Source organism: Netta rufina (assembly GCF_964035555.1).
Source record: "Netta rufina genome assembly, chromosome: 2".
NCBI lineage: Eukaryota > Metazoa > Chordata > Aves > Anseriformes > Anatidae > Netta > Netta rufina.
The window spans coordinates 7,293,310-7,320,585 of record NC_140124.1 but is presented as its reverse complement, the minus strand read 5'-3'; the positions used below and the strand labels follow the sequence as shown (position 1 = coordinate 7,320,585).

General features: G+C 42.9%; 1 protein-coding gene across 8 annotated transcripts in view; it reads left to right on the top strand.

Annotated features, from left to right (window-relative positions):
- Window positions 1-27,276, top strand: part of KMT2C (lysine methyltransferase 2C) — a 195,371-nt gene that overhangs the window by 52,117 nt on the left and 115,978 nt on the right. For all 8 annotated transcript variants that reach the window (XM_084281564.1, XM_084281563.1, XM_084281562.1 and 5 more), the window contains 4 exons: window positions 5,876-6,014; window positions 18,214-18,420; window positions 21,582-21,721; window positions 23,373-23,482. In XM_084281564.1, coding sequence (XP_084137690.1) covers window positions 5,876-6,014; window positions 18,214-18,420; window positions 21,582-21,721; window positions 23,373-23,482 — 596 coding nt within the window. The remainder of the gene's footprint in view (window positions 1-5,875; window positions 6,015-18,213; window positions 18,421-21,581; window positions 21,722-23,372; window positions 23,483-27,276) is intronic.

Genomic DNA, 27,276 nt, shown 5'->3' with positions numbered 1-27,276 from the left:
GTTTTCTTTTCTTTATTTTGTAGTTTTAACAGTTGCTGTATAAATCTGTGGCATGACTGCGTATTGATGATTGCTGCATGCTCTTGTGCTTCCCCTTCTCCAGTAAGGATGAGCGGTAGTTGGGAAAGTCCAGGGAAGGCCAATAAGTATGACGAGAAGTAAATAATAGTTTCTGTGCAGGGAGCGGTTAAGGCTGAAAGACTTCAGCCTGAAATTGTGGGATTGAGAAGAATTTAATAGGGTCCTGCAAAATGATGACTGATCCAGAGAAGATGAACAGGGAACGATGATTCATTTTGTTTGGTAACTCAAAACTTAAGGGACATCAGGTCATGGTCAGAGCATACAGGTAGGTGCACTTGCACTCAGCATGTCCTTAAATTACCAAATTCATTGCTACTGGTTGCAGCAGGCATGGAAAATCTGAGTGGGTTTCAAAAAGACCCGAAAATAAAATCATGGAAAAATGATCAGATGAATTCTGTTGAATTTCACTTCTTGCTTGCCTCAGTCGCAGATCCCTGGTAGCTGGTTAACCAGAATATGTGTCGTGTGTGTAATGACATCAATTAGCTTAGACAGTCATCCACCAAAAGCCTTATTTTCATTTTATAACAGGTACAAAATTTGCACAGAGGTGTTTTTTTTTTCCTCTATAAAATGTCTGTTTGAATGAAGAGTTAACATCCACACGGAAATGGAATAAAGAATAAATGTGGGCTTTCTTCTCGTCTCCATGTGTACTGACTGTCGTAGACATCGCAGTGCTTTACCTCCTTTCAAATAGGGGGAAGAGGGATATGTAGAGGTCTTCAAATACAGCATGTGCATCACTTGGGAAAAAAGTACTTCTGATGGTTGTACGTGATATTGTGGAGTGAATTTTGCAATGCTGACTTTAGATGCAGAATGTTTCCCTCTGTCTCTGGAGGATTGGTTCATGTGTTGGCCATTACTGGCACACTCAAACTTCAGTCTGCTTTTGTCCCTTTAACCCCCAATTATGATTTTAGTATGGCCACAAACTCAGTGAAGTTTAGGTAGAAGCAGGTAGTGCCAGGAGCTATTGGCAACCATCTCTGTGTGTAAATTCATCATTTACATCCTTTGTTAGGATTTCTTTCCATGTTGCACTGACCTGTTTTCTTCCTTTGTTTCCCCTGCCGAAAACGGGAGCATTTTGATGTTGCTGGTATTTCCCCAGCCCCCTACAAGGCTGTGCACAGCCCTTGGTCCCGTTTGGCATTATCTGCAGCAGCAGTTCCCCTTTTTGTGCAAAGATAACAATTGCATCTGCTAGTTAAGAACTTATTATTCCCTCCTGCAGAAGACATCTCAGTGAGCAGCAGCTGAGACCCCTGGAATGCCCCGGCTGTACGTGGTGGTACTGGTGTTTTCCAGCCTGGAACGCTTTCTGCTCGTATTGGGGGTTTTGCAAAGCTCCTAGCACGTGCTTTGTTGGCTGCCAAATTACAAGTAGGTCTGACAGCAACCAGTAAATTGGTTAAACAACCACCTTGTCGCATCTAAACAGCAGTAGGGTTTTTATTTTATGTTTATGGCAGCTGTTTTGATATCCCCCTCCCTTCCCCCTCAGGAGTACTATGTACAGAATAGTCTCACAAGATTTGAAAGGAGATTTTTTTTGACATTATTTTCAGGTTTTGACTTGGAAAACAGTTCCTAATGTTGAAAAACAAACAAAGATGAACACCCAACCCCTCCCTCCAATACAAACAACCCAGCTTTTGGATCTGCTGGTGTCTTTTCTTTGCCCTGTTGCCATAGCAGTCCGCACGTATGTTGCCTTATCTTGCTGTGGACTTCCCCAGGTGGCTTGCAGGATAGCGTCTTGTGATTTCCAGAAAACAGAAAAGGGAGCAGATCAGACCTTTAGCCAGTGTTGCTTCATCACTCTTGCTTCATCCTGTCCCCAAAGAAAATTGTGATCGCGTAACTCCATTGCAGCCATCCCCAGTGTCCTCGTTCCCCGACAGCCTGGAAGGGACCTGGTGCCCCCGATGAGCTCTCTGACACTCAGGGCTCCCACCTGTGAACCCGCGTGTCCCCTACATCTGGCCTCAGGAGCCCTCTGCCCATCTGAAGATGGAGCAGGAAAAGAGGAAGGTGTCAGCACGGTTGTTCTGATAGACACAAGCCTCTCGATAGGCAGTGTAAGGAAGGAAAGCAGCTAATATTGGGAAAGTGGGCACTCTGTGTCATAATGAGGGTGGTGTACCATGGTTTTGTCCTTGGGTATTTGCTGTCTTCTGCTCCAGAAGGAGGAATAAAAAATAACTATTACGGAAATAAATTTTTGAATGCTTAAAATGCAGAACTCTAGGAGACAGATTTTGTTTCCTCATAAGAAATTGGGGAATGACTTATTAAATAATGTAAAACCTAAGGCTTATCTTGTCACCCCAAAGCCCCATCTTTAGGCGAAGGCTGTGAGTGTTAATTAAAAGAGAAATTTAATACACGTGCTGTAAATTTTCCTAACCCTGCTCCTTCTCCTGTATATCTGTCTCCTGTCTCCCCGAGTAGCTACTACCTGTTTGTTACCACATCTCTTAAGAAGGCAATGTGCACGATGCCATGGGCTTGTGCACATGTTACCAGTCATCATTTCATGGGCAATGTGCTAAGTTATCTTGCCCCTAGATGTACTTCCCTCCTTGCCCCTTGGGGGATTTCTCTTAACGTACCTGAGAAAAGAAGGCCTTCCCCTCCTCACCAGTCAGGTGGGGAAGAAGTGCTCTCTTCAAATAAATATTTTTTTTAAATGCTGTGTTTCCTGTTGGATTATGGTGACGTTAAAACAAAAAAAAAAAAAAACAACAAAGCAAGAACTTACAGTGGGGAATTTCACAATTAGGTCCTTCAGTTCCCAGTTCCCCCACCGCCTCGTTGGGCCAGACCTGAAGCGGGACAGGAGCCGTCATGGAAATCGGATGCAAAATAAAGCCTTGTACGGGAATCTGCAAATGAGCCTCACATTTATTAATCATTCATGGTTCCTTCATTCCCAGAAACTTCAAAGTAGGAAGCCATAGCCAAGTCTGAAGGAAGTTCATTAAGTGCAGTGGAAAGCAGTGAAGGCGTTAGGCCTGGCGCTTCAGGAACGTCTCTGAGGTGGTGATAAGGAGATCCCCAGTACAGGGCTCCCACATCCTAGGAGCTTGGCTCAGGAAGGTCGTTACCTCTGTTCTTCCTGAATTTTCTGTCAGAAAGCTTGGAGCCCAGTCCAGTTCTGGGCTCCCCGGTACAAAAAAGGCGGGGATCTCCTGGAAGGAGTCCAGCAGAGGGTCATAAAGATGATGAGGAAAGGCTGAGAGGCCTGGGTCTGTTCAGCCTTGAGAAAAGAAGACTGAGGGAGGGATCTTACCAATATCTGTAAATACCTGAAATGTGGGAGACAGAGGGATATGGGCAACCTCTTTTCAGTGGTTTCTGGGGACAGGACAAGGGGCAATGGCCACAAAATGGAGCCCAGGAAGTTCCTCACCAACGTGCCAGAGAACTTCTTCACGGGGAGGGTGATGGAGCACTGGGACGTGTCTCCTTGCAGTGCTCTTGGTGGGCACAGACTTTGCATTTCTACTGTTGTGGATGTCCATTAATGTGTAGTGAGATGAAAGAAACGATTCTTGCTTACTTGAAAGTTTTTGCAGGCACAAAATACAGGAAAGTTCCTTTCTTTTGGAGTTCAGCTGGGTTAATTAAAGATGTCAAGGTGAATCAGAGCAAGGCCACAGTTACTGGTGGTCTTCCTTGAGCACTTCATGCATGGCTGTCCCAGGCTGTGTTGGGTTTTCTTGAGTACCTCGTGTATCCCAGGCCGTGTTATGGGTTTTGTTTTGAGATTTAGAATCTGCCTGCCTTGTAGGTGTCCATGAGTTGTACACAACTGGTGATGTACCCTCCAAGACATGCAACAGCTCTCCTCTGATCTCTAATAGAAAGGAGTTTGTGCTCTTAACTGAGGCTGTGCTTGTAAACTTAGGGGTTGCTTACTCAAAATTATTCTTTAGATCCAACATACTTTGGAAACTAACTACAGATTGTACTGAAGGGCTCTGTTGGACACTGCCCTTTTCCTAGTCCAGGAATGACTGTAGGGATTGTTTGTTCAGATGGGCCAAAAACAAAGGATATTTTGGTCTGTAGGTGTTGTTTTATATATATCTATATAGTCAAGGGTTGCAAGGCATATATTCTTGGCAGGGCATTTATTTAGTGTAAAGTGGTTGTCCAGCATCTTTTTTTTTTCCTTTTTTCTTTTTTTTTTTGAGGACAGGTTGGTGGACTGGTTTTGAAGTGAGCCATTTGGCCTTGCAGCAGGTAGTCATTTTTGGATGTTTCAGATGTCCAAAACCATTTCAGATGTATGGTGCTCGGTAGCTTGACTGAAATGAGTGAAGCAGTTCCAGCTTACACCAGCTCAAATACCTGGCACACCCAGTCAGGAACAGGAATTTCTTATACTTTTTTTCTCAATTTTGTGGTTCTTTTAAATACTTTTGGATGCATTCATCAAGGGTTTTACACATTATACAGTGTCTCCCTAAATGAGTTCACTTTAGGTTAAAGAATAATTTTGCTTAAATCTTTCTGTATCAAACAGAAAAGATTTCCTCTTCTTGATCTGCTCTGGTGGATGTATTTCAGTACAGCAGACCAAGATAGGCTCTCCTCAAGTTGCAGTCTTTTGTCCTAAGGCTTTTCCTCTTTTATTGTTCTTTCTTGTAAGATTAAAGTGTGTAGCAGCTTTTTTGCATGCCCACCTATGTCGCAGATTCTCCTAGCCATCCAGGTCTCCACTTGAACCATTTATCTTTTGCAATATTTGCTTGTCTTGCGAAACGTACATTAATCGTTTTTCAAAGCGTCTTAAGCTGGATGTGCCAAAGAGCATCAGTCGGAGACCTGCAATTGTTCCTGCTTAGGTTTCGAAATGAAGGTATAGAGGAGTGCAGATATACCATGTTTTATTGCTCTCCAGCCTTGACCAGCTCCCTTCCCTGGTGCCTCCGTTTGCCGGTACGCCCAGAGCGACGCCCTGCAGCGCTCTCCTGACAAATGCCTGACTCACTCGGTGCAAAGGACAGGACTGAACGGGAGCAGAATTGAAGTTACACACACAGTGGCCGCTTGTTGTTTCGTGTTTCTGCTCAGAAAGAAACTTTCTAGACAAACAGAAGCTTTGTCAGCTGTAGATGTATATATTTCCGTCTAACAACTGATGTAAATTAAAGGGATCTGCACAAACTGCAGAATATATTCCAACAGTTCAACGTGGACATGAAGCTGGCATAAATCATTTCCTTCCTTCCTTCAGCACCCCAGCCCTGTGCCAGCAAAGAGTTAGTGTAATCAGGAATGAACTAGAGCAGGGAATTGATTAGAGTTAAAACTAACCTGTGAGGAAAAAAAGGTGTATTATAACCCTGGTTAGCGTGGTCACCCTGGTACTTGGTGTGGGATGAAAATGCGGGTGCAGAATAGATGAGGGGAGAAGGAGAGCGCTGCTTTTGGCAGCCCTTCTGCATGATGCTTGCTGGAAATGCATGTAAAACTGCAGCCTTGAATGAAAAGGCTGTTTGTTGTTGAGCAACACCCTCCCCATCCTATTCCTCATTGCTGATTGAACATCTTCAATTCATGATCATGTGCTACAGTATGTAAATAACTTTACAAATGTTCAGTTTCATGTTTTAGGTGTGAAAGATAATATTTTCTTACTTCCGTTGTGTCTGATGACAGTTACATGGGTTTATCTGTCTATAAATAACACAGATGTTCGCATCACCTTCTTACAGGTCTGGTTTTAATAGTCAAATTAAATAATTCTTCATTACTGTTTTTTAAACAGAAGTCAAAGAGCAGTCTGCAGAAGAAGATGCCCAAGCAGAAGTGGACAGCACCAAGCAGCTAACACCAGTCCTTCAGCGCTCAGTGTCTGAGGAGTCTGCAAGCTCCACCGCCTCTGTTGGTGTCGAAGCGAAAACCAGGTGAGTAAGTGAGGAGATGGGTGCTGGGGCAGGGCGAGGAGTTGAGTAACGGGGCACAGAGTACTTGGAACACAGACTCAGGACACGCTGCTGGTGCTTTGAAGTATTAGTAACGGCAGCCTGTGTTGGCAGCTCTTGTGTTTGAGACTGATGGCTTAATTAGTGCAGAGGGAGATCAAGGTGAAAAGCATGTTTCTTGAGTGTTGTCCTCAGATTACACTCGTAAACCCTCGGATTACAGCATATTAGCTGTTTAAATTAAAACAGATATAAGTGATAGGAGATAAAATGTGATTACTGAAGTGTTCCTGCAGAGAAAACGATGTATAAGCAAATCCATGTACAATTGTTTCTTAAGTTTCAGTTTGTATTCCTGTGTTTTTAGGAAGAAAGAAAAAATCTCTTGCAAATTCTACTATATTTTTTCCTTATTTAAGAATTCATAATAAAGAAAATAGCGTTACTGTTTTTTTTTCCAACTTATTGTCAGTATAAATTGCCTCAAAATCAGTGGAAGTATTAATTATATGTAATTACATTATTTGGGGAAAATTAAAACACGCTGCCTGTGATCACTGTTGAAACGGTATCACAGAATTCTAGCAGAGCTTCTGTGATGAAGCCCTGCTAACAGCTTTTAACCCAGTAGCAGTTCTCGTTGGCTGCAGAGCTTGCTGTTGCCAGTCTGTTAGCAGTTACCAGACACTTACAGGTGTAATTATATTTCGACAGACGTGGAGAGAATAATGTAATCATTTTAGATCCTCCTAATCAGATGCAGAGCACGTTTCCCATGCAGAAAAGTTTACTTGATTTACTTTCTTGCATGTATCATCTTCATATTTTACCTGCTCACAAGCTTGTTAGCTCCAATAGATGCTTCCCTCCTTACAGAGAATTTTGGTTAAATATGTCTTGCGTGTGTACCTGGAAGAAATACACAAAAATCCTGATTTTAATGGAATTTTCCTAAGCTAATACTAAACTGTAGTAAATACGTAGTGCAGCTGGAACTGAACAGTTGTTTTGGTTCTTTGTTTGGTCCTGTTTTGGATCATTTGCAGAAGTTGCTCATGTTGTTTCATCCGCTCTCTGTTCTTCTCAAGGTTACTCTCTGGCTCTTATCGTGGGTGGTGGATTACAGCACTTTCCCTAACCAGAATCTCTTTCTTTAAAACTGGACAACAGTCAGCCAAAAAAAAAGCCTTTTTTCTTTTTTTTTTTTCAAAAACTAGCCCTTATTTGTACTTAGTATGTTTGTTCTGCCAACTGGCAGTGCTGAGTTCGATTAGTCAATGCTGAAAGCATAGCATGGGTCCATTGCTTTGGCTGATCGAAGCATTAAATAGCTAAGTGCTATTAATTTATAAGTAAAATAGTAATGATCATACCCTGTCTCTAACATTTTTGAAAGAAATGTTTTAAAAAGATGTGGAACAGTTGATTGGGAGATTTCTCTTATCCCAGTTGGTTCCAGATTTGGATGCAGAAATCATTCGTGTCCTCATAATAATGGAAAAAATGTAACGCCAGGTTTTATTGGCACCATGTCTTGAAACGGAACAGCAGAATGCCTCTTCTGAGCTGGGACTTCTTGATCAATCGCCTGTCTCACTGTCCGTGACGTGTTGACACAGGCACCGTGCCTCGCAGGGGTGGAAGGGCTGGATGCTGAGTGCCTTGACTGTGTTTGCTTAGGAGAAAGCACAGCATGTGAAATAACACGCACTGGTGACTTTCGGTTCTCTTGTGTAAGGGTGGGAGGGAATGTATGAAGATTTAGGATAAAATAAAACCCCATAAAGGCTTGGGACCTGTAACTTGGGGAAGCAGCACTGAAGCTGATTTCCAATGAGTCATATTCAGCAGCTTCATCTCTTCTTGTGTGAGTTTTTCTGTTTCATTTTACAGTGTAAGTAACTTAATCCAAGGGAAATGAATATATATGTATGGAAATAAATGTAGGTATGCGAGAGGTATGGCAGTAATACTGTAACAGTGCAGGAATTGGTAGGGGACAGAAGAGAACCAAAGCCCCTACCAGCAGTAGATGCAGATGTAGGTAGAACTACTTTAGCACCACTTTTTTCAGTAAATAGAATTGAATATAAGACAATTGGGGGCTTCTACCTTTGGCAGTTAAAGATAAAGAAAGGAGTTAGGGAAGCAGAGGACATGGGGTGTAAAAGGAATTTTAAAAAATTAAATAAGTTGCTAATGAAAAATAGCGATTTTGGCATAGCAGGGGTGCATCAACGCTAGGATGGGGACTGAGCCAGAGCTTGGCTGGCGTGGTATTTTTCTCCTGACCTCTCCTGAGACTAACTAAGAACATTGAAGAGAAGGGTGATGGAGTTGTAGCCAGTTTTGGAGCCTCACAGTGCATATAATACAGAGTAGGGTGTCCGGGAGAGCCATTAACTGCGAAGAGGGTGGGAATTTAACAACAGATTGAGGATTAGTGCTCAGAAAGCAACGTGCTAAAACCCTAGAATAAACACCCCCTCAGCCAGACCGGGGTATGGCAGGCTGCAAGGGGTGAGGTGTGGGTGTACGCTGCGGAGCACTGAGTGAATTATTGACCACGCGTGGGGAGGGGCAACAACGTCAGGCAAAGATAAACTATCGAGCCCGGCAGTGCTCAAAGCAACGCTGCCAGCGCTTATATATCAGGAGCGGCAGGGGGGTTGGAGCCTTTTCCTTTGGTCGTTCCTTTTTTTTTTTTTTTTTTTCCTCTTTTTCTAAGCCCTCTGAGAAGCTTCTGTCAGCCCCGGATTTATGGTGGGGTGGAATCCAGACCCTTCGAAAGGAGCCTGCTCCTGGGGTTGGTGCTGCTGGCAGGGAGCTGGGGCAGCGCAGCCCTGAGCAGGCACGCGGCCAGGGACCAGCTGCAGAGCCCACCTCTACCTTCCTCCTCTGCTTCCCACATCGTCAGCCCCAAGCATTAAAAGCTAAGAAGAACGGCCTAAGAACACAATTTTGTAGGAGAACAAAAACACCTTTTGGTTCATTTTATTTTCTGTCTGCTTTCTGAGGCTGTAAATGGCATTAATTGCGCATTTTCAGTCCTTTTGCTGAAATCACGAAGACAGAACATCCTTTAAAAATCAAACAGTGGAGCTGCTGAGATTTTCACGTGGCTTTTTAGATGAGAGGCTCTCTTGTGAGACTGTCACTAAAACTACAAAAAAGCTGGCTACACGCTTTACTGGTCTTCTGCTTTGATTTTTAAATGGGCAAAGCAGATCATTTCCATTCCTGCACAATTACACTATCCCCCCTTATTTTGTTGCAGCTTTTAAGATCAAATTTGGAGTCTGGAGATGGAGGGATGGGGTTCTTCTCTTCTGTTGAAAAGAAGTTGGTGAACATCTGTTGATTGTGTGAACAAAGAAAATACTTGGTGAAAAAAAGTAGTATTTGATATAAAGTAGTTTAAAAATTAATTGATGAAGTTGCAAAGTCAAGCACCTTGTTCAGGGGGTACCAGAAATAAGATTAATTTTGAAACTCTAATCACTTCCTTTCCTGCACATGTGTGCAGGAAACTACAGTTTGTAGTTTTACATAAATGCTTTTCTGTAAGAATTCTGTGCGCAGAGCGGACCTTATGCATGGAACAGGGCACCTGAAGTCACTGCATGGCTTTACCTTCAGGCTTTCGGATCTAGGTTTAGCATTTACAATGAGCATTTATGGTATCGATCCGTGTAAGCATTTACAGTGTCATTCTCTGAGGTCAGGGATGGAGTTTTGCATCTGCAAAGTGCAGACATCATCCTTTCATGTTACATCATCCCCCTAAAAAAATAGGTTGTTTAATAGTAGCAAAATAATAGCTTGTCGTTCTGTCAATGACCGGCCAACCTCAGAGTGAAATCACTAAGACAGCCCGATTTGAATATCGTCGGTAGGTAGAGACTAAGACAGTAGACTGAACAATTAGAAAAATTGAAAATTATTTCCTGTTTGTCCATCCTGTCTGTCTCATGCAGTGACTGCGGAAATGAATTTTATGACTGCTGGTTGTTAAAGCAGTTCTGTCTCAGCTTTGTAGGGCAGAACGGGGCCTTTGCAAGTCCCCTAGTTAGCTCCTTTCCTAAGGCAGGCAGGTAACTACAGCTGGCATTCCGGACAGAAGTTTATGTGAACTGCTCTTAAATCTTCTTCCAGTACTAACGGACGTGGTTTAGTGGCTGATACTGGTAGAAAGGGGACGGTTGGACCTGATGATCTTGGAGGTCTTTTCCAACCTTTATGGTTCTTTGAGTTGACATTCTGGCCTTAATGTTTTTTATGCTTTCGTGTGCTGGTGGGACTCGGCGTTCCTACCCATGCCTTTGAGTTGCGCAGTCCTTTGCTACTTGCATTAGTCTGCTACATAGAGATGGTCCAACCACGGAAACCCCATTTCGAAATGCCTTGTGTGAGCCCGTTCTCCAGGTTCTTGGTGTCCTGCTCCCAGTTACTACTCGCCTCTCAGATGAAGGTTTCGAAGCACTTTCTCTGTCCCTGCTATCCTCCAAAGTCTTCCTCTCTCCCCCTGGTTCTGCCCCATTGCTTATGTGCAGCTCTTCTGCTGCTTGTGGGCAGCGAGCCTAGCCCTGGCAGGTCAGATCCATTGGCTGCTCGGACAGCTTTTCCTCCCTCTGAGAGATGGCAGCCGGGCAGAAGCATCCCACGAGCTGGGTTTGGTGGCTGGCAGTCTGTCAGACCACGCCGAAGCTCTGACAGCACGACATGTTGGGCAGCAGCTCACACAGACCCGGGCACAGCAGCGGATGGGACGCCTGCTTTGTCAGAGGGTTTCCCCGCTGCATTTCGGTCAGGAACGACGGTAGGAGCCGGGCATCTTCGCTTCTGTTCCACTGTTGGGTGAATACAGCTGTCCTGTTCCCCATCACCTTCCATTTCCCCTGCAGGGTAAGCCTTCAGTCTCGCCCTGCCCATTCACTCATCACGCCTCCCTTCACTTCCAGTTCAGTCCCAAAACGCAGTTTCCTGTTCCCTCCTCCTCTGCTCTGCCTTCCAGCCGAGAGTTTCTTCTCTTCGTGCCCGTGTTGGCTTTCCTGGAGGCAGACAGACAGCTGACTCAAAGCACTCGCAATTTAAATGACAGAATCTGGATTCGCAGCAGCCGCGAGCTGTCACTGCAGAGATGATCCCTGTGAGCGTCTCTAACCTTTGCTGGAAGCGTTCACGGGGAGAGGATGGTGCATCTGGAGCCTGCCTTCACGTAGGCACTGCGACTGGAGCCTGCTCAGTGCTGGGAGGATTTCTGAGCAGGTTTCACATTTTCACGTTGAGAATTTCGTTTGGGTTTAACCTGCAAAGGTTTGCTTTGAGCGCGTGCGGTCTACTTGGTGTGACCAGAAACACTTGGAAAAACAAATTTGGGTTACAAAAAGCATATCTGTAACTTCCAAATCAGGTATAGAAAACTTGAAAAGATTCACAGAGCATCAGAAGGGTTGATGACAGACACGGAACAGCTTTCCTGTGGGGAACAGTTAAGCAAGGTAGGACCCCTCACTCTGAAAGAGGCTGGGAGGGGAGGATGACAGGATTACAAAATCGTAGGTGCCCTGCGGAGGGTGGCTGTGTATCAGCTGCTCAGTTTAATGCAAAAAACCAAGGGTTTGTCAGGTGAAACTTTCAGGGCCAGATGCAAAATAAAGGGAGGTGATTCTGTGCCTGGCAGACGGTTGTCTAGACTGACGTGGAAATCCGTGCCAGAGGATGTTGTGCAGTGAGGGGGAAGATTATGTGAAATCAAGAGCAGACCGGGCGAGTTCATGGAAGAGAATTTGAGAATTACTGAATATTTAGGGATAGCACCTGATTCAGGAAGTTTCTGACCTGAAAATACGTGGAGGCATGGGAAGTATCATGTGTTTGCCCTGTTCTTTAATACCCCCCATGCTGATCGTATTTCCAACACCGACCATACTGGGCTGGCTGGACCTTTAGCCTGACCCAGCACGGTTTTCACTAAAGAGCCCACTCTGGTGTACTTCACCTTTTCTTTAAGCATGGTTTCAAAGAAAATACACAAAGTTTGCGTCACGCAGAACAACATGGCTTTCCATTCCCTAATGCGGCTGAACGATTTTGATGGAACTTCCTCGAAAAAAAAAAACCTTAAAATTGATGCACACTGATGGTACATAAAAGCATATTTGTACTTTTTACATCTTAAAATGCCAGGTAAATGTGGTGTTTTGCTGATGGTGTTTGGGGGGTAATTTTTTTTTTTCTATTTGGAAGAGTATCATGAAGTAGATGATGCGGAGGTAGAACTCCAACTGTGCTGGTGTGAAAAAATTGGCGAGCAGTTATTGTTTAACGTCGTTTAATTGCTTTGCGCAAACCGAGCTTGAAAATTCTTCACCAGAAGTTCTGGAGATTGTATGGACTGCCCCCACCTCCCTTCTTTTTAAAGCAATTGTACTGTGTAAGTGAACTGCTGCTTCCAAAACCACATCTGTGGAGCAGTACAGGCTGTCAGACAACTTGAAAATTTCACGTTGTCCTGTGATTCGGTTTCCTATGGGAAGGAGAGTGTGGTGTGTAAGACATTTAAATACAGCTTGCACCTGAGAACTTCTGCATCTTTTTCCATGTAATGTCTTTATTTTGCACTTCTCGTACTTCTTTATTCTTAGTGATATTAATTCAGGAGGGAGATTTGTTGGGTTTCTCTGGCTGTATCAATGTGAAGCCATCACATGTCCTGTAAGGAGATTTCTCCGAAATTTGCTTCGGCGGTTTTCCTTCAAGCTTCTTCATTATCCAAGGTCAGATATGGACAGGATATTTAGAAATAAAAAGTTAATGTTCCATACTTCCCTAAATTGTCTAATAACTTCACCTCTGTGAGTATCTCACACATTAGAACTCACACTGCTGCAGATCACTGGCATTGTTTGAAGTCAGAAATCTCTTTTTTTGGTTCAAGTGTAGCATGCAGGTCTTGATTTGAATTTAGGTAAGTGATACAATGGTGTATCTTCACTAAGGAGAAGAACAACTCACTCTTTAAGTAACACAACATAAAATGAAGATAAAGTTAGTGCATTATTGCAACTTGGCGTAGGTAAATAAGTAGTAGATCCCCTGCAGTGTTTAATTCAGCTTTTTAGCATATGTGAAAACAACCGATAGGGTTAGCTGAGAGACTCATTCTCAAGGCCAGTTCCCATCAGTCTGCTTTCATAATCTGTACAAACAGTGCTCTGAAGTTGTGTTTTGCTCCCAAGCATTCCATTTCATTCTGCCGAGCTTACTTGTAATTGCAAATAATACTTGCATAAAATCAGTTTAAAATTCTGGAACAACTTTGCTGACACCACGCAAGGTTTTATGCCTCTCCGTTTCACCTTTCAAAAACGCCAAAGTGTGTGAAAAAAGACATCCTGAAGGCATTTGTAGACACTTGGGGAAATTATTGCATAATTCATTTAGAAGCAAACCAACCCATCGCAAAAATCTAATGACGCCCTCTTCGCCTTCTTTTTATTTTTAGAGGAAAAACTGTAATTCAGTCATTATTGCAGTAAATGGCAGTAGTGTTCCCCTGCACCACAATGTTTAATGATAAGGCAATGGTTATGGCTAGTGCATCTTACTGGCATTGCCATGCCTTGTGTTTCCTCAGAGATAATTCAATGCCTTTTCCTGCTTAAGCAGCAGCGATGACCTCTGCTCTTAATGCCTAGGCTGTTGGGAAAGATGGCTGCACAATAAATCTTTGCTCATTGGTGTGCCCTAGGAGGCTGGGAGGGGTTTGAGAAGAGGTAAGAGGAGGGCATCTGGGGAGTTGAATCCATCAGTCTTGTGTTTCTTGTGCTGTTGACAATTTCAGTTCATCTCTGTAGGATTTTTGGGTTCCCCTGTGCGTATTCCCCACAACAAGGGGGCCACTGCCGATCCCATCGAGGGTCACACTGGCTCACGGGGACCAACCTGGAGTAATTCCTGCCAGCAGCACAGCAGGACTTGAGCAGACAGCAGCGTAGATCTGTGAGACGGGGACCCCGTGTAGACAAGGCATGCTTAAGCCAGCCTGCACATCTGCTGGTTGGCCAGGAGCCTTGGCAGACACAGGACCCCGGTGCCATTCCCCATCTCAGAAGGACCCAGGAGGGGCTTCTGCTTTCTCTTGGGAGTGTAACTGTATTGGCACATGGTGCTCTTTGAGCGATGGTAAGCCTGGTGGTCAGCCTTTATTCTGTTAACCAAGTCTTTGAGACTCAATTTTACCTTAATTCCCTCACTGCATATTTGCAAGCGAGCCAGAAGATGTTTCTCCTTCTCTGGTTCTAATTTAACATTGTGCAACTGGTTGCCCAATATCGCATGTGTTGAAATGAAACGCTTTGAACAGGAAAGTTGGTGTTTTAGGATGAGTCCTAATGACTATATGTCATCGCTTAAGTAGAGGAAATAGTGACTGTTCTTCTCCCTTCCTCCAGGATTAAATGACTCCAGGGCATTTTGTTTTCTTCTGTTGGGATGCGGACCATGGAGGGTTGTAGCATCTTAGATTGTTGTCAGAGGGCTGAGTCACTTCTGCTCGTGGAAGAGACTTGTAGGAGAGAATGGCTGCAGCGGGTTGCCGGGATTGACGTGTTTCTGTTTAGAAAGGGCATCTCTGGGACCTTCTGGGAACATCTGGACCTCCTGTAAAGGTTTGGTAGGAGCAGACATTAGCTTCAGACACTGATCTCATTGCCTCTTACTGCATCTCCTAAATCCAGTTGTGTGTCTTGTTTTGTTCTGAACTTTTTTTTCTCCGAAGCACGTTAAGATGTGCTTGCATACAAATATATGAAGTCCTTTGGGATGAGGTGAGTTGTCAGCACCTCCTGGCAACAAACCAGCTGTGGAATTTTAGATTTTATATATATGAAGTAGCATTTGTTCTAGGAAAATTCAGGAATTGGGTTGAAATTAAAGTAATGATTTCAAATTTTCTCTTGGAGCACCATACGTATATCTTAAATGCAGTGAGCTTAGTCTTCCCTTTTTCCCTTAGTAGCTTCTAAAAAGATACGTGACACATCATCTCCTGCTTGTTATCCCATTTTGAATTAGCCTGTTCTGAAAATATGCTAATTACGATAACAGATCTAGGGTTTGATCTTAAGAGTTGCCAATATCTCAATTTCATTATCTTCACCGTGAGAGCTCTTCTTGCACCGCAGATTTAGCTCCTCTAATTGCATATTGACATATGGAAAGTCGATTCGCAAGTACTTGCTGCTATCCTCAGATGATGCGAATAAAAAAACTCTACCTTCTGCCCGTGCAGACATAACTTAAAATATTTACTGAGCGCTTAAACCTAAAAGGCTTACGTGATGGAAGTGGCCACTCCGTACCTCCTGACAAACCAGCGATGTGACGTGTTGGGGAGTGGAGGAATGCGGCTTTCCTGCCGAGCTTCTCCAGCGTCGGGGTGCTGGCTCGGCTTGTTTCCAGGCCTTCGGGGGCCAGATGCATTTGCAGCTTATCAGCATGCTCTCTTCGCCCTCCCGTGCAAGTGTGACAACTCATTTTTTTTCCCCCTTTTGTAATCCCTCCCCTCTTGGCTGCGGTCTGGCAGTGCTCTGCTTCTCGTCTCTCTGACTCCTGCATCTGCCTGTTTGCGAGCCTTCAGCGAAGGATTCCCCAGCTCTTCACCCGTGGTCCTCAGCTCTGCTGGAGCAGCAGCAGCAGCAGCACAAACCAGCTGATTCCTGACAGCATCACAGCTGTCCACACCGCTCCGAGGAGTAGCTGTGAAGCTCCCAGCTCTTGCTGTTTCGCTTCCCTCCTCCTGCACAAAGCTCCTGCTGGAAGTGGCGGTACAGGGGCTGAAGTCTCCAGAAGTAGCTGCTTTACCCCCGCCTGCCTTTTGAAAAAAAAAAAAAAAAAAGCTTTAAAAGTCGGTTTATGATTTTCATTACTCTTTCATATTTCCCTTTTATACATCGTAACGTTAGCACAGGTTTCCTGCGACTTCACTTCGAGGAGCTTTGTTTCTTTGCTCGTAATTATCCTCAAGCCTTTCAGTGAGTAGCAATTGTCTGTCCTAACAGGATGTGTGAATAATTATTTATTCCACTGTGGATAATCTTGTGCTTGTAACCAGTGTAATTTATATGCCATTGTGCTGCCTGCTTAAATCTCTTAAGTCTCCTCACAAGTCTCTCTAGTCTCAGCTAGCCTAAATAGCTTTGCGTGCCCGCCTTACAAGCTCTGCCTGCGAGGTCAGATCAGGTTTCGCCGCCAGTCTGGTGGGTTACACGCGCTGACATAGGCAGCAGCACTGATTTGGTGCTGTGCCACATGGAAAGCTAGCTTGTGAGGCAGATGTATGTCCCATTCAGCTGTAACTATGCGTTTTTCCCCCCAGTCTCATGCTGCGTTTATCCTCATTTTCTTCACATCGCTTTACCTTCGAGTATCTTTTCGTAAAGATTTCGGGAAAGCGGCAAGCATTTACCATCAGCTCAGGGGTTTGTGCTCAGGCAGGATCCGTGAGGGACGTGGGACCTCGGCCGGAAATGTGGAGGTGAATATTTCCTATCAGTACTATGGCAGGATATTAATTTGAGTACCAGGAACCGCGCCTATTTTACCTGCCCAACAACCTGCATGACCCCAGCAGTGTGTCTGCCCTGGGGAAAGTGCAATCCTGCCTGTAAGTGAAAGGAAGCGGCCTCCTTTCGGGCTGAGTGCTCCTGACATGCTGCTCCCCGCGTTAGGCTTTATCTGGTATTGCCAGCCCTGTAATAGCAGCACAGTTCAAAGGTATTTGATGTACCTCGCTTTTAATAGCTTTCATCTTTCTTTTTCCTAGCGTTGCTCTGTGGTGCAGGCAAAAGACCTGTCACAGAGTGTGCTAAATCAAATCTGAGGTGGCTTTACTGGGTTTTTGGGGTCTTCTGTTCCAAGATGGAACTTCTATTTTATGTTTATCTTCTTCTGTCACTGCTCAGACCTCACCTGGCAGAAAAGCACAGGTACTCCCCGTTTCCTTTCCAGTATTTACTGGGAAATGTGTGCAGGAGTTTAGCCTTAAGATTTCCCCTTCTTCCCACGTTACCTCCCTCCACCCACCCACCCAACGCAGCCCAAAACCCAAACATGCCACCTTGCAGACGCACTTAAATCTATTTAAACGGGATCCAGTCAAAACGAGGCCTCCAGCCAAGAGCCTGATTCCCTCAGGCATCTTTCTGGGGTCTTAGGGGCGGGAATATGAAGAAAACAGAATTGCTCATTTAAGCATAAAAATGTGTTAAGTGGCCTTCCTTTAAACTAATGCAAACTGCATTAGTTGCAGAAGTTCACATTTTAAGTTTGTGGATATGTTTATTACAGAAATATTTTTCAGAAGCTTCCATATGATGTGCCACAAGGAGTGCTGTCAGAGCTGTCATTTCAGTGCTGTTGCGACGTTCTGCATGCTAAAACATAATTGCAAGTGGTACAGGGATGGCTTAACGGTCACAGCTCTGTAAATACAAATTTCCTCTAGCCAAACTTGGAGGCACTGTATTGTTTTGGTGTGTGAAAGGGGGTAGTTGGATCTGTGCGCATCATATGCTGTGCTGTGTGGGACTGCAGTCCTTGCTGTGATTTTCCCAGGCTGTTTTTTCTCTGAATAAACCTTTTGGTGTATAGGATATGCACGCTGTGCTGTTATACATGGTGGCAGTGTGCTTATAGGAAGTGTATGTGCAGCACACAGGCACTGTGTACAGAAAGCTTTGCCTTTTCCATGATGGCAGAGCTGAGGTCTTCCAGCGGGTGCAGGATGTTAATCAAGTTGTTCCTCGTATACTTTTCTTTTTTTTTTGCCCAGTTTTCTTCTGCCTTTTAGCTACTGGGTGTCTGGGGATAGTGGTGGACCCGTCTCATGCTAAGAAATCTTGAACAAAAAGATGATCTTTTTATTAAGCACTTCGACATTTCCTGTTTATTTATTTGAATCATGCACTTCTGCAAATTCAAAGGTTCTTTAGCATAAGTGTAAGTAGGCTGGAAGTAGTTAGTCCTCCTGCATGTTGGGTTCTGATACCTGGCAGCACTTCTGAGCTATTGTTGCTTTTCTGTGAAGGGTTAAATCGGCATGGAAGTCGGTCTGGGATGGAATATCTCTGCTGTTTCCCCCCTCCCTCAAAAGAAATAATTATCTTCCCTCCCGCAGCGAACAACTCTGCGCCTTTTGTTACTGTGGTGAACGAAGCTCATTAGGACAAGGAGACTTAAAACAATTCAGTCCAACTCCTGGGTATGTTATCCCATGGAAAAACCAGCCTTTAAACAAGAGCGAAGCCAGCGACAGCACCGATGGAGCTTGCGAGAAAACTCCAAGGCAAAACTCAGTGCCGCGCAAACAGAGAGGACAGAAGAAGTAAGTCAGTTTTATGGTTTTATGCTTTTCATTTCTGTGCAGCTCACGAAGCATGTTTAGAGGTATTTGTACTGTTGCATTTGTGAAAATTTGATGTGGTTCGTTAAGTAGGTTTGTTTGTTTTTTGGTTTATTTTGAAAGAATGAAAGCGGTATAGGAAAACAGGTGGGAATTGTAGAGTATCCTAAGTTGGAAGGGGCCCACGAAGATCATTGAGTTGAACTCCTGGTTCCACCCAGAAATGGTTGCCTCTTTTTTGCTTCTTAAAGATTAGTTTCTCTATTTAAGTGAGAATCCTGACAAGAATATGATAGAAAAGATTATTTACAAGTTATTGTAAAAGCACAGATCTTGTGAGTTCAAAGTATGGGGGCTGGGGATTGGACCCAATGATCTCTTGAGTTCCCTTCCAACCCTTACAATTCTGTGTGATTCTGTGAAATGAAATTGAAGACAGTATGCAAAAGGATAGAAGATAATGGATTTCTGAAGTGCTATTTATTTTGTACAATAGGGTAGATAGAAACCTTTCCATCTCTTGGAAGCGTTTTCCCCGTGTCCTCCAAAACCGGTTCATGCCACTGTGACAGGAGAGTCACACACACAGCGTGTTCAGTACCCTTTGAAAGTGGTGTTCATTGGCTTTCCTAAAACGGTGTTGTCAGTCGCTGAACTAGCAGTATCCCGTGTCCTGTCTGGTAGGTGCCACCTTTCAGTAGCACAGAATCCCAGACCGGTGAGGCTGGCAGCACCTCGGGGTCCCTCGAGCCCAGCCCCTGCCCCAGCAGGGCCACCCAGAGCAGGGTGCCCAGGCCCATGGCCAGGTGTCTTTTGGAGTTCTCCAAGGAGGAGACCCCACAGCCTCTGGGCTGCCTGGGGGTCAGGGGAACCTCCTGGGCTCCAGGCTGGGCCTATGGCCTCCTGTCCTGGCACTGGGCACCACTGAGAACAGCACTGAAATACCTCCAGGCATTTATAGACGTTCCCCTCAGAGGGGAAGCGCTCCAGGCCCTGAATTACTCAACTCACTAATTCTGAAAAATTGCAGGAACACACACACACAACTCCGCAGAAAGGTTTTATTAAAGATACGGCGACGACGCTTCGGCGGTGACTGATCAGACAAGCGGGTTGTTAGGCTCAGCCCCCAGCGGGGCCGCGCTGAAGGTCGGGAATTGGCTGAGGGTGTGGGGCCGCCGCCAGCCCCGAGGCCCCGCTGAGGGAAGCTGAGGGGAAGGGAAAGAAAAAGAAGGGAAAAGAAAGGAAGGGAAGGGAGCAGCAGCAGCCCCCTTGCTTTAAGGTGGAGCCACAAACAGGGTCCCACAGCCGCCGGCAGGGCAGCTGTGGCTGTGTGGCGCATGGCTCTTTGCCACCCAGCTTCACTCCTAGGGGTGCCAGATCTGCCAGGAGCGCTTTGGTGACGTATTTTCGGCTGGGTGTGCCCAACGAGACTTGTTAAGGTTCAGTGCTCGGGCCCGGCTCGCTGGCAGAGGTCGTTTTGTGCTTGGCGAGGCCGACAGCACGCTGCCGTACGGCTCTGTCAACATCATAAAAGTGGGTGGTGGAGGGTGCTGGTGGGGGAAAACAGCTTGTCTTCAGCCTCACGGAGCTACCCCGTCCCCTCACGCGGTTACTCGGTGTTTGATATTCACGTCAAATTGTGCCTTAAAAAAAAAAAAACACAAAACCACAAACAGGCTGGGGCGGAGCGTGTGTCACTTCAGGATAAAACTGCAGAGTAAATGAGGATGTTTGCTGACTGGATTGGATCCTGGGAGAAATGCCGTGTCAACCGGGGTTAAATTTTTTATTTTTTTTTTTCAATTTTGGTGTTTTGAGTGGTGGTTTAACGTTGGAACCGGCTCTGCTGAGCGTGGGGCTTGTTCAGGAGGGAGTTTTGTAGCCCAGAGCGGGTTAATTCGGTGCTCTGTGAGGGGCATCGCACTGCTGATGGTGCTGGAGCTAACTGTCATGAGTCATTAGAATACCATTTAGTAATTAAAAACTTTTAAGCTCTCTCTGGCAGTGCAAGAGTGTTGTTACTCTTTTTTTTTTTCCCACAAGTTTTTTTATTGATTTTTTTCCCCGTATATTTCTGAATGTTGTTTTTGGAGTAGAGCACAGGTAGTATTTAGGAAGGCAGAGTTATCACCGGTTACAAGTCCGCTGTTTACTGTGGCTCTTGGCACCGGCTCATTGGTAGTGTCCTTTTTTAGTGGTTGTATGCAGGAGAGCACTCAGCAGAGAGGTATTTTTATGCCGTCTCAACTCTAGAAACTCAGAAGAAACGGCACATGTACAGCTTAGAGTTACTAATGGGGGAGAATAACGAAGTTCAAAGAACATCAATAGAAAAAAAAAACACACCACCACCCTGTTTCCTGCTAACCACTGAAGCATTGAATGAGGTCAGATCTCTTGAGTAAGTAAGCTTAATGCAGATCCTCAGATGTCCAAGATAAATTTTTGCCTGCAGGAAATAAAGGAGGAGGAATCACCACTTCCTTCTGTTAGTTGACTAATCTGAGTGTTATTACCTGTTTTCTGTTAAGATTAGAATTGGGGGAACAAATTAATACAGTTAGAAATGAGATATTCCCATGTCAGCACAAGATAGTAACCTTGATAACACTGAATTTCTGAATCCCCCTGCATTTCTTCTGGCTGTCCCTACCCCTCCCTTCTTTTCTTACTTATCCTCTGCAACTGAGGTTGATGCTCCCCACCTTCACCACCCTCTTGCCTTCCTTCTACACCTGTTCTTCCCCAGAGTAACACAGAGTACCTGCTGTTCCTTAATTCTCCATTCCTAATGTTGGGCAAGTTTTAACATTAAATAGAAGAGGATTAAAAAAACAAAGAAACAAACAAAATGTGTATCCTGAACAATAGGAGGAGAGCAAGCTGCAGAAAGGGGAATTTTATCAAGCTCTCTTTTGACTGTTGAATAGTAGCTTTAACTGAAAACTTCATTAACCCAAAAGGTGTTGGGTTAGAGCATGAGGAAGTCAGATTTTTAGTCATGTAGATTATATTTTAACTGTGTTTGGAAAAATTGGTTTTCCCTGAGTTTTTTATCATTTACAAGTATCTAGCTAACTGAACAAAGTGTGTGGTCACTTCTGAGTTTTGTGGTTTTTTTTTCCTGCTCCTTGATACAGATCTCGATCGAGTATAGCATCATGTACAAGTGTAAGCACCCAAACTGCTTCTGACGATCAGGTTGTCAAATTCTGGGATGAACTCAGTTTAGTTGGCTTACCAGATGACATTGATGTTCAAGCCTTATTTGAGCCAACAGGTAAGATACGTTGCGCTTCTTCAATGTTTTGCATACACCAGCAGCTGCAATGACAATGAGTGAAGCTATTCAGCTGTTGATTTTCTGTTTGTAAAGTATTTGATTGTGCTTTCTTAGCTTTTACCAATGTTATGTGATGTTTCTGTATAGTACTGGACAGAATCTTAGCAAAGGGATTTGGCAGGTCGTTTTGGTGGTTGAACTTAAGGATCTTGAAGATCTTTTCCAACCTAAATGATTCTGTGACTATATGAGGAAATAGTTTTAATCTGCTGCTGAACCGTTGTTCAGGTAGTTAACATCTTCAGTATCACAGTTGTATTTTGTGGAGAAAAGAGGAAAGAAATGAGACACAGCTTAATACAATTTCTAAAGTCCCAATCCTGTAGCCTCACCTAACTTCATGCTGATCTTACAGATTATCTAAAATAATGGAAGGAAAGATTTAAAAGAGCAGGTATTCATAGAACAATAGAGGTAAAACACACTTGCATGTTTTTCTGTTAGAAAACTGTCTGGGTTGTCATTTACTCTTTTGTTTTAATGTAGCTTCTCTTTTTATTCAATTACAAATTACTTTTTCAGAAAACATCTATGTCCACACGCTTTTGATGCCAGTAGTCCACTCACATATTTTGACTCAAAAAATGGAAATACATTTCTGTTTAAACCTGTGCAGTAATATAAATGTTATTCTTTCATGAGTGTGAAAATTGATTTCAAAGTCTAATTTAAAACAACAACTTCTGTCTTAAATAGTTATACTACAGTGTGTGGGGATGGGGATTTGATCAATATAAAGTATTTTGTCATTATTATTTGTAGTGGACTCTTCCCAGGCTATTGCAGAATTTTTGAGGGAGTTTTTTTGTGGCTGAATGCTTAAGTTGGCCAACTGCAGTATCTAATTTCAGCAGCTAATGCACAGCATTGTTTCAAATCTAGGAAAAAGCTGTCACAGAATTCCTTTGGAAGTATTCATCGGTTACACTGTCTTTTCCCATGGCTGAATTAGAAACTTTTTTTTACGATATACCCATTGATTTCTGCAAACTCTGTTTTTAAGCAGATACTCATTTACCAATAACACGTTTGTATTTAAATCTGTATTACGCATCTATTGTATTGAGACAGTTTTCTTCTGTGGTTCTTCTGTTCATGCTATGTTTGTACCTTTTAAAAATTTTATGTAGAATTCTAAAGCGTCATTTGAGCATGTTCTACATAAACGTACAGATCTACATGTGGTCATTGGGAAACATTTTAAGAGTACATATATAGACAAATGTTGTCTAGAGTTAAAACCAAGACCTTTTTGTCTGTCTTATGCACAAACATGTATATACCCTCTTATTAGGATTTTATGATCAGGCATCTGAAAGCTAGAAACAGATGTAGAGAATATGCTAAAATGAAGTGGAAGATGTTTTATATATCAAAAAATTGCAGTATATTTGGTATCTGATAGTAACTGCATTGTATTTGGTGTATGATAATAAGGGCATTAAATGTTACAACAAGGAAAACAGGAGGAAGAAAGACTGCTCATTTTCTCTGACAAGTGTATTCTAGTAGAATGCAGTTCGATATTTAAAAGAAATGCTCGATAGAGTTTTAAAACTGAAGCTCTCCTTTCCTCACAATGCATTAGGTCATTGCTGGGCTCATCACCGCTGTGCGGAGTGGTCAATGGGAGTCTGCCAGACTGAAGAGCAGCTATCGGTGAACGTGGACAAAGCTGTTGTCTCAGGGAGCACAGAAGTGAGTAAAAAAAAATTAAATTAGAACGTTTGAACCAGTAGGGAAATAGACAGTGAGATGGGGTTGAAAAACAGGCAGTAAACTAATGCAATACAAGGGATGACCAACAATATCCACGTACAGATCTCTGAGTTTACATTCATCATAAGGTTTTTTTGGACAAGTATTCATGATAAAATGTACTCTTGCAATATATCATAGAGGCTGACTTCAGGACCTGTATGGGATAGCTAGATTATAAAAGGTACATGGCTGACCAAAATACAGACAACAGAATAGTTGAATTCATGTTAGCAAATGCCCTGCTCAGTAGAGGAAATAGTTTTGGGTTTGCCAGTTTGTATTCTGAAGTTGTGTGACTCAAATACAGGAAAAAAAATCCACTATTACTTTTATACTAGTTGCAAAGAGGAGGTGGTGTAGGAAAGCTGGTGTTCAACACAAAGCCTAGGTTGTTGTTAGAAATACTGATAGAAGTACATATACAAATGTTGACTTTTAGTTTGGAATGGTCATGTATTTGGAAAAGTAAGTACCTTTGAAAAGGGCAGCCTTCTGGTGTCATGTTGTGGTATCACGTTGGAGTGAAGATGAGACAGATTTCCCATTGATTTACCACATGTAGGTATGCTTTTTGGTCCTACTTAGTCATGTCTAGTAGATTATTTTAATAATTTTAGTTTCTTATTAATTAATTCTTTATTAATCAGTTGTGCCGTGAGCAAGTCTGCATAATTTTGCCATTTTTTTCCAATGATCATGCTTAGGCGTATTTTTAATTGATTCTTAAAGTTTTTCATGCATTATATTAAAATAACAAATCAATGTGTATGATGCCAGTAAATGTTCTCCATTGTGTGGAGGAAAAAGCTGCTTTAAATCAGTCTTTCAATACAAGCTGTGTAATACAGCTTTCCTTATGCCATCTGCTTTTACATACACTCATATTGAATAAATGCTTTACTTTGAATAATTTAATTGATTGCTGTGCTTCTGCTTTCAAAGTAAGAGACTATTCAGAATGAATGAACCTGACAGAATTAAGTTATAAATGAGCTCGAAGACGTTAAAACATTCATATGTGTGTGTGCATGTATAAATAAAAAAAGAATGAAATGAGCATCCAAAATTTGACATTTCTATTTCCAAATCTCACTGCTGGAAAGTTTTAGTGCCTTTTTTTCTGGATGATTATGGTGGTAGATTGTTGCTATTTTGTGATCTGCTCATTCCCATCAGTAGTCAATTTCTTAATAATATTCTGTCTTATAACAGAATCTTTCTGATAGTGTTCAAGCTTGTCTTTTGCTCTATTGAGTTTCACCATATTTAGATTATTTCAGTTCCAGTTCTTTCTCTATGGTACCTTGCTTCTCCCCTGTATTGATGGTGTCTCAACCTCCTGTCATTAGCACATTTTCAGTTTTGAATAGATGTTTATAATGTAAATATTTAAGGATTTTTGAAGAATTCTTCATTTTCCTGGTGAAATAATTTCCATTTCAGGCTTGCCTTTTCACGGGCCATTGTTTAATTTCTCTACTAATCTTCTCAAATTCTGCAAATAATTTTTTAGACACATCTATTGCACAGTGCAGCGCGTAGAGATGAGAGATGAAATTTGCATCGATTGCCATTCTGAATATTTCCTATTCAGTCTTTGCTGAAATTGTTGAGAAACTTTCTGCTCTGCAATACAGCAGTTGGCCAACAAAGAGAGAAGCTGTTTTGATTATTCTGTTTTATCCTTCTTGGGAGATCCTCGGGGAGAGCACAGTAAGAGCTCAGCATTGATTGATTTTGGAGGAGTAGTTGGACCAAATGGGACATCTTTATCCCACGGTCACACCAGGAAAGTTTTGGCTTCTGGTTTTTCAAGAACTAAGCAGCAAACCCTTTTGTAGTTCTCTGTTTCTGACTGTGGAGCAGCAATGTGGGGGCTGCTTAGAGTTGTGTGTAACTGGTTTGGAGCTGAAGTAATCCCTGTTTGCTTGTTGTGTCCAGGCTATATTGCTTGGTAATCATTTTTCACTGGCCTCAGTGCTTTCTAACCTGTCACTCAGCTAAAAAAGGCACAAAAAAGTGTAAGGTGTGCTGGAAATACTCTGCGGTAGTGGAAAAAGTAGTTGCTGAGAACAAATTTTCCTTGTGTGAGACATTTAAAAAAGTTCTGAATGAGAGGTATAGCAGTTGACTTAATGTATGGTTTTGCATTTACAGCTGCTCACATTTTGCATTTGCTAAAATTCTGGGTTTCTTTCTAGTGTGATGTTGCTGCATTTTAAGAGTAAAGTTTCTATTTAAATGTTCTGAGCACTGTTGGCAATGCAGATGCAAGTATGTGCTCAGGGCTTACAGAAAAATGGTTTAAATAAGAACAAGCTGTATGTTAGCTCCTCTACTTGCCACCAAATTTGCTTTGCTTTTTTTTTTTTGTTGCTGTTGTTGGTTGGGGCTTTGTGTCTTCTTGGAAGTCCCTCTGGCATTCTATGGGTTTATGATGTGGTTTGCAGCATTGGCATCTTTCTTCAGCTGGGAAAGTATGTTTTCTTTTCTCAATGCTCACATACAGATGAATTTTTGACATGCAACAACCATTTTCTTGATAGTAAAGTTCTTTGGTTTGGGTCTTTTAAGTTGCAGAGAGCATTTTGGAGCTTTACTTACCTTGAGGGTCTCTTAAACTTGTAAGTTACAGTCATGTTTCTCATTAGTTAGGATGTCTATTGTTTGCAAATCTGTTCTAACTGGATATGACAATGTTTCTCATTACTCTGTTTACCAGTTGAGATGTCCATTGGGCTTCACTGAACTCGTGATTGCATTAATAAAGCTTGTGTGGACATATTTCATTGACCTAGTCCAAAGTATGTATGTTAATTCATTTTGGTTTCTTCTTGGCTTTGTTTTCTGAAGGTTTAAAGTACAGTACAGCGGAGATTTTGGTGTGTGTGCACGTCTCTCAAGATAGCCTGCTTAGCATTTCTTTTTTCTTCGGTTCTTTCTTTTGATTCACTCAATTTTCAGGCCTGGCAGTTTATTTACTCAGGCATCTGACCAATTCGTTACGTGCATTTGCATCTAGACGTATGTGGGTTCTTTGAGTTTCTATCAAAGTCTTGTTTTTGCCTCTGTTTAATATTAATGAGTATTCATACATATATATATGTGTGAGGTGTTTAAAATCTTATTCATCATGTTTTTTAACTGACAAATAAAAGCTGGAATGTACTGGTAGATTTCTGGTAGTAGCTGCTGCTCTAGCCCTTCTGGGTGGTATGGTTGACTCGTTTTATCTCATTGCTTACCTTGCTCATCTGAGCAACTGAGGGTTCCCTGACAGCCTCAGAAGCAATTTTTAAGAGAGCAAAAGAAGAAGTGGCGATCCAGTTGGCAAGCATGGTGTCAGAGCATTATTCAGGAAGACTCTTAAGGTATGGCAACTTAGCTCTGGAGCTGTAGCAGTATGTAAATCTGAAACACCCCAGTGTGGCAGCTCATTCCTATGCTGCTTTAATAGGCTTTTTTGGGGTTCGAAAACCCCATTTCATTTCAAGTTTTGAAAAAAAATGGCTTGAGAATATGGAAAGCAGGAGAGAAAATTTCGAGTGATTTGCTTGATCCGAAGCCTAACTAAATTGCTTATAATTTCTAAGCGCTCTACTCGGTACATAAAAAATTACCATAGTAAAGAAGTTGTCATGTTGTCAGCTTTACGAAGATAATCTTTAATCGGTGAGGTCTTTCTACAGATCTTTGTGGTAAGATGCAGAGATGGTATTAAATGGAGGCTT